Source organism: Microtus ochrogaster, chromosome 4, assembly GCF_000317375.1.
Source record: "Microtus ochrogaster isolate Prairie Vole_2 chromosome 4, MicOch1.0, whole genome shotgun sequence".
NCBI classification, from domain to species: Eukaryota; Metazoa; Chordata; class Mammalia; order Rodentia; family Cricetidae; genus Microtus; species Microtus ochrogaster.
Genome location: NC_022011.1, coordinates 45,770,582 through 45,777,788, shown reverse-complemented (window position 1 = coordinate 45,777,788; position 7,207 = coordinate 45,770,582). Strand labels below are relative to the sequence as shown.

The 7,207-nt window shown below is 56.2% G+C and overlaps 1 protein-coding gene across 1 annotated transcript in view; it reads left to right on the top strand.

The window, feature by feature from the left end:
* Positions 1–622: 622 nt before the first annotated feature.
* The window catches only part of Ncs1 (neuronal calcium sensor 1), a 50,658-nt gene continuing 44,073 nt past the window's right edge, over positions 623–7,207 (top strand). Inside the window, exon 1 of the mRNA XM_005346104.3 lies at positions 623–1,008. Coding sequence (XP_005346161.1) covers positions 945–1,008 — 64 coding nt within the window. The 5' untranslated portion in view covers positions 623–944. The remainder of the gene's footprint in view (positions 1,009–7,207) is intronic.

The window sequence follows — 7,207 nt, the reverse complement described above, 5'->3', positions numbered from 1 at the left end:
AGGACTTGCCACGCTGATCTCCAGAAGCTCTGGCCCTTCTGCCTGGCCTCAGATGGTTATCCAACCTTGTCTGGAGCCTGGGGTACCAAGGCTGCTCTCCCTCCCAGGCCAGACCCTTTCTTGGTGCTCCAGCCCTTCCTTTCTCAACCTGATCTTATGATTTTAGAGGTCACTTCCCACAAGGACGCACATAAGTGTTCCCACTACAGCCCGTGCCAGCCAGCACTTCAGGACGCTCCCAGAGAGGCCTGAGATCGTGCCTGTCCGGTTGGCCGCCGCGTCCCCAGCGCCTAACACATCCAAGTGGAATGAATGAATTGCGCCGGGCAGGGACTTGGCCTCGTTCACGTCCGATTTTCCGGGCCCTCCCCGCCCGCGTCGCCACGGAGAGGAGGATGGATCCGCTGAGGGGGTGGCGCAGCGACCTCTCGGGTATCCCGGGAGAGCCAACAGGAAAGGGGGCGCCTCCACGCGCTCTGCGCGCCCGGCGGGTGCTGGGCGGGAGGTGGCGCCGGGCGCTGAGTGGCGGCTCCGAGTCCACCCCTGGCGCGCCGGTGCGGGCGGGAGGCGGGGAGCGCAGGGGCGGCGGCGGCGCAGCGGCAACGAGCATGTGCTGCGCAGCCCAGTAACCAGGGACGACCGCGGCTACCGAGCGCCGGCGGCTGCGGCGCCCAGCCCCGCGCAACTCCGCGCCGTGGCCGCCTGCACTGCCAAGGCCTGGCCCTCGCTGCCGGGACCCCGAGACCCCTCGAGTCTCCAGCCGAGGTCGCGCAGCCCGCCGGAGTCCCGCGTACGGGACGCGCGGGCACGGCCAGACAAAGGCGCGGCCCCGGCCCGGCCCAGTCGGGCCTGCCGGCCTCCGCGTGCCCCGGCCCGACCCAGCCGCTCCCGCTGGGCGCCCCAAGCGGGTCCGGCCCGGGGAGCGGGGGCCGTGGCCGCCGAGCATGGGGAAATCCAACAGCAAGTTGAAGCCTGAAGTTGTGGAGGAGCTGACCAGAAAAACCTACTGTGAGTGCGCCCCAATCCCCATTCCTGATCCCACATCGAACCACGACCTTCCCTCCGCCCTTCCCGGCCGCGCCCCTGCCCCGCACCTGGCCCATTGTTCTACCCGCGCCCCCGCCCCCGGCCCTGGCAGGATGTCGCCTGTCAGCACGCGCTAGGGACCAGCCTTGGTCCTCAGGACATCTCCAGCCCACCCGCGGCCCCCCTCCAGTCCTAAGGGCTCCGGCTGTCCTGGGGCAGGGGGGCGGTGGTCCCGGGAGGGGGCGCCCGGGCGTTGTGTGACTCCGCTGCTTGGAGTGGGGTGGGTGGGTGATTCATGCCTAATGATGATGCGGCGGCTCCTGCCGCTGCGAGATTGGCCTGTCGCCCCCTCCCTGGCAAATGTGACTGTGTGTTGGGAGGGAGAAGGGTGGCGAGATTGGTAGAGCGCTCAGGCAGTGGCGGTGAGGGTCCAAGGGTCCCGGGCACATTCTTAGATGTATTCTTTATCTCTTTTCCTTGCTCCTGTCTGTTTGCGGCACCAGGAAATGGGTTTATACAGCTCGGGCTGCCGGATGAAGGAAGGTCTGTCCCACTCCAGTCCTTTAGATCAGTTCCAGGTGTGGCTCTCCACTTGCCCAACTTCACAGATCTCCTGTCTCTGCATCTCCAGTGTCTCCTCACCAGGCGTCCCCCTCCTGGCAGCTTCTCCCTCCTGGCAGCTTCTCCAGGGGCAGCCCTGCTCACCAGGGGCTCATGGCTATAGGCCCTGACCACCCTCTTTTATTTTGGGAAGCAGGAGATGCATGAGTGTGTGGAAGGGTCTCTGCCAGGCTGTTTGACTTGCAGGGCAGCAGTGGCTTGGTCATGGGATGGAACCCCGAAGTGGGTCCTGGGCATCTTTGACTGAGCCAGCTCTGCACCATCCAGAAAGACAGACAGTTGACTGGCAGCTGGGTGTAGATGGAGACTCTGGTGCAGTGCATGGCCTCTGCTCTCTCCGCCCCCACCCCCAAATCGGTCTTCCAGAGCCTTAGCCCCATACTCCTCATTCTCCAGAGACTTAGAACAAAGGGGGCCTTACTGACTGGGCTCTCCTGGCCTAAGGAACTGGGCATCAGGGAGGCCACATCCAGGAACTGCTCCTGGAAATGTGCCCCTCAGCCCAAGCCTCTGCTCTCTCTTTCCAGAGTGGGTGGGCGGCCTTTTCTACTGTTTGGGAGGTTGACTGGACCCTCCACAGTGTGGCCCACAGTCATTCGCAGGTGGACCGTGGGCGGGATGCCCTCAGGACCCCAGGGTCTGGGGAGGGTAGAGGATCCCACGGATTTCTCCAGAAACGGTGCCGTGTGGTGTACCAGATTGTCTCCATGGTGGGAAGGCTGGGGCCCCCAATGAGCCGTGTGAAGTCAGTGTCCTGCTTATTGAGTGTGTCATGCCCCATTAACTTCGTCCTTAGCATAACTGTACACCAATAACTTGGCACGTTCTGAGCACTACAGCTGTTTGCAGAGAGGAAATAGGCTAGCTGGCATAGCTAGCTTGTCACAGGCTCTGGGCAGTGCTGGGATTACACCTGGGTATGTTGCCCTGAAGCTGTGTCCAGGGAGAGACCTCAGGCTTATGCCATGCTGGCCTATGCTGGTGGATTCTGAATTCAGAAGACTCTGAGGACTGAGGAGCCAAGATGCTTTGCCAGCCGCATGTATCTCTGAGGCTGGGTCATCAACTTGGGGAGAATGGGGCCAGCAAAACTCTGTTAAGCATGGGCTTGGTGGTGCTCTGCTGAGCTTTTGTGATGTAGAGCAGTTTAGTCAGGGCACTTTTCCTCCACTAAGACCTTATTAGGGGTAGGGGGATTCCCTGGCCTCTGACCTGTCTCCTTGTGGAAGCCAGCTCCCTCCAGGCGGGTCTTTGTGTGGCCAACAACCATCTCTTCCGGCGTGGGCACTTTATAGGTCTGCAGATCCGTGTGGAAGTAAAATAATTCCATCAGTGCTTGCAGCCTGTGGCAGGCCCCAGCTGTACTTTTTTCTTTTTCATGAGGTATTGGTGACATCTACTCTTTCTTCCGGGGAATTCCGGGATCAAGAGACGCATCACCCAGGAAGTAGTCCCAAATGTCACCATCTCCTGAAGAGTTTGCAAAGTCCCCGGTACTTGGGCAGTTCTTCTCTTAGGTCTGGGCTGAGATCTGGGATTGGACCCCTAAATGTGTAATTCATGAGGCTGGAGAGATGGCTTGTGCAGGCATGAGGACCTGAGTTTGCATCCCTAGTACCCACCCATGTGAGAGCAGGATACTGTGGCTCGTGTCTGTAACTCCAGCACTGTCAGACAGATACAGAGGGATCCTGGGAACTCACTGACCAGTCGGTCTAGCTGAAATGGTGAGCTCTGCCTCAGACAATATGGCGAAAGGGCTGGGGAGATGGCTTAGTGGTAAGAATGAACGCTGCTATTTCCTAAGGACCAGAGTTCGATTCCTAGCACCTATGTCCATGGCTCACAACTGTCTGTAACTCAAGCTCAATGTAAGCCAAAGTCTCTGGTCTCTACGGGCTCTGTCTGCACTCACATGCGCAGCCCCCTCTCCCACGCGTAGTTAAAAATCAAAACCTTTAAAAGCAAAATAAGGTGGAGGGCTATAGGAGAAGATGCCAGCACTGACTTCTGGCCTTCATCTGTATTCACAAGGGTAGAGTGCATCTATACACACACACACACACACACACACACACACACACACACACACGAACCAACACACAAAATGAGAGCAAGAGCATCATATACTGATTTTGGTTCTGGGGAGATCCAGTTGAAGAACCATAATTCTGACTTATGCTGCAGGTCTCGGCTGTCCTGTGCTGCAAGGTCTAGGTTGGGGGCCCCATGGGCTTGCCTGAGTCTATGCGGAGTACCATCCTGGGTGGCACGGATCTACTGCAGTTTGTGGTCCGTGCATGTGTCTGTGCATCTGTGTAAGCAGGGGAAGGGCCGAAGGCTCCGCGAGGACTTGACAGTGTACCTGGCTTCAGCCTGTCTGAAGAAGACCGTCTTTCCTGCATACTGCTCTGGAACGTCCTGTGCTCTTTCTTCCTATGCAGAGATTATTTACTGACATGGTGTGCACCCAGCTTCGCTGGAATTTCCTCCCTCTCTAAGGGCAGCAAGTTAGCAGAGAGGAAGACCCTTCTACCTCTGCCCCCTACCTTAGGCAGGACTCACAGGCTGGCACGAACAGCTGGGGGTTCTGTGGGTGGGGTCTGCCTCACTCTCTTTGAGCTGATTGGTGAGACTGTTGCATCTCTATATATTCAAGCTGAAGAATAAGCCTTCCCTCTTGCCTGAGCCTTGATTTCCTCCTCTGAAAAATGGGTATGGTCTCGGTAGTAGGAAGTGAGCAGAGGTGTGATGTGGAGTGTTGGTTAGTAGCCGGTGACTGTTTCCAAACATGTCTCTGTTGCTTTGAATGCATGGTTCACACCCCTTCTCCTCCTCCATTGCTGGGATGGAACCAAGTGCTTTATCAGTGAACCCCCGCCTCAGCTTTAAGCTTCACCCTGAACAGCCTTGAATGTCTTTTGTTCACGGGTTCCATCTCTGCAGATAGCTCTCCCTGTCGCCCAGTCTTTGAGCCTAGCACAGTCATTCAGGATGGAGTGAGGTCTAGCAGGCTCTTGCTTTTGCATGGCAGCCGTGTTGGAACTGTCCCAGTCTGCCATTCACTGAGTGCCCACTCTGCTGGGCATACGTGTAAGAAGAAACGAGAGACACAGTTCTGCCTCTGGTGGATACTGGCCAGGTGGCACGTGAATCCTTTTTTCCGGTCTCAGGGAGTGCAAGGGCAGAGATTCCTTTATCCTCCGTGGCCTCTTCCCATCCCTCACTACTGTTGGCTCCTCCCCAGAGTCCTTCCGTTCAGGAGTTGGGGGAGGGGTGGTCACATCTTGTCACTTGGCCAGTTTCAGCTTAGCCTTGACCTTGCCTGGCAACCTTGAGCCTCTTTGTCTGCATCTTCCGGACATCCCAGAGGTTTTCTAGCACACAACGGATTAGGGAAGAAAGGGAAGACGTGCACTCGGTGTCTGAACAGCAGCGGACACCACAGGGCCTGGGACATCAGGTGGGGTCAGGCTGAGAGGTACGGGGAGTTATCAGCTGGACTCGCAGGTTTCTGGCTTTTGGCTGTCCAGGGGCCCTGAGAAGGATAAAGAAGGCCCCTGCTCAGTTGCCTCTACCCAGCTCTTATCAATCAGAGGGAGTCAGTCTCTGACGTACATCTTGGGACACATTCAAGAGCTGGAGTGATGGCTCCATGGGGATGTGGTGGGCAGGTCATCCCTGTCCAGGAGAGGGAAGAACCAGAGAAAGGGGTTTCTGTTGTCTCTGGGTGCCTGTCTTCCTTCACTGATGGTGGGACAAAGCAGCAAGAGAAACTTAGGTAAGACTCACTGTTGAGGTGGGCACCTTAATAGGGCAGTCCAGCTCTGTGAGAGCAGGCTAAATCCCCACAGGTTCTGTGGCCTTAAATTAGTCACCTGCCTTCTCTGGGCCCCACGTATTTGGCTGTGACACCCCTCTGTATGGCTGCGTGGTTCCACAGGAAAAGACAAGGCTCCGAAGGCCAGAGAGAGCATGGGGTCTCAGGGCAGCAGAGCCCCTGGGTGGGACTAGGGTTTAATAACTCTAGCCATTTCCTGTGGTAGGAGGACACCCTCCCTTCTCTGGTAAATGGACTTCATGATGAGCCCTGAAGCTGAGGAGGATTCAGGGTACATGGAGGAAAAGTGTGGTGCCTGGTGCCCAGCGCTTCCCCGGCAATCTCCAATCACTGTTCTCTGCTGGCTGCAGGGGCGTGCATCTGCCTGGCCAGTGTAGGACTTGGGCCATGAAGCCTGGGCTCTTCCCTGTCCATGTCCCTCATGGCTCTATGTGGCATGTGACTGGTTCCTCCTGTCCCCTACTCAGCCAGTTCTTCCGATCTCAGGTGTCTCTGTGGATCCTCATCCTGGCAGCCCACCCCCCTCAGGATGGCGCCCCCTCTGCTCCAGGTCAGGGTCTGAGGCTCACATGGCACAGGTTGTGGGGACACTGTGGGTGAGTGGGACTCACCAGAGGCACCTTCAGTTCCTAGACAGGAACTTAGATGTTTTCTAAGACGGGTGGGGAGCTCTGGAAGGGAGGTACAGAGTTGGGGGCAATGCGAGGTAAGGTTTAGAGAGAGCATTCTTGGCTGTAGTCCAAGAAATGAAGAAGGCAGTAATAGGGACCAAGGACGATCATGGCAACGAACTAGGGGTGTCATTGGGGGTGGCCTGACAGAGTCCAGGGGTATTTTAAGGAGTACTCAGGGGGACTTCATAGACATTCTTCACCGTTCTGTGGCTTTGGGGTTGTCTACTTTTGATTTCTAGCTTTGATATTTTGTTAATTACATTATTTTGTGTGCCAATCCCCCATGAGATTGGCAGCAATGGAGTCAAACGGTGACAGACGGTGCTGGTGAGACTGCAGGAAGGTGGCCCGTGCTCCTCCGTTGTGAGTGTGTGCGCGTGCGTATGTGTGTGTGTGCATGCGTGTGCGTGCATGCATGCACATGTGTGCATATGTGCATGTGTGTGCGTGCGTGTTTAGGTCAGAGGACAAACTATGAGTCAGTTCTCTTCTCCCATGTTGGTTCTGGGATTGAACTCAGGTCTCCAGGCGAGGGAGAAGTGCTTTTACGCACTTAATTATCCTACTGGCCTATGTCAGTTTTGTTTGTTTTTAACATTGCAACATATGCATGCAAAATGTTTTCATTTAATCTTCTGTTACTAGACAGCTATATTGTGTCTGCCCCATTACAGAGCTGTGATGACTATTTCTATTTTGAATCTTTTTGATACATGGGTTGGGTATGTGGCTCCGTTGGTAGAGTTCTTGCCTAGCGAACCCGCATAACTACATACATGCATGCGTATGCATGTACACATGTGCACGCACACACACACATACACACACCAGGGCCTCCAACCACATGGTCCCAAGAGTCTTCCAGATCAAAGATCCTTGAATTCTATTTAATAGTAATGAATGAGAGCCGGGCGATGGTGGCGCACGCCTTTAATCCCAGCACTCGGGAGGCAGAGACAGGCGGATCACTGTGAGTTCGAGACCAGCCTGGTCTACAGAGCTAGTTCCAGGACAGGCTCCAAAGCCACAGAGAAACCCTGTCTCG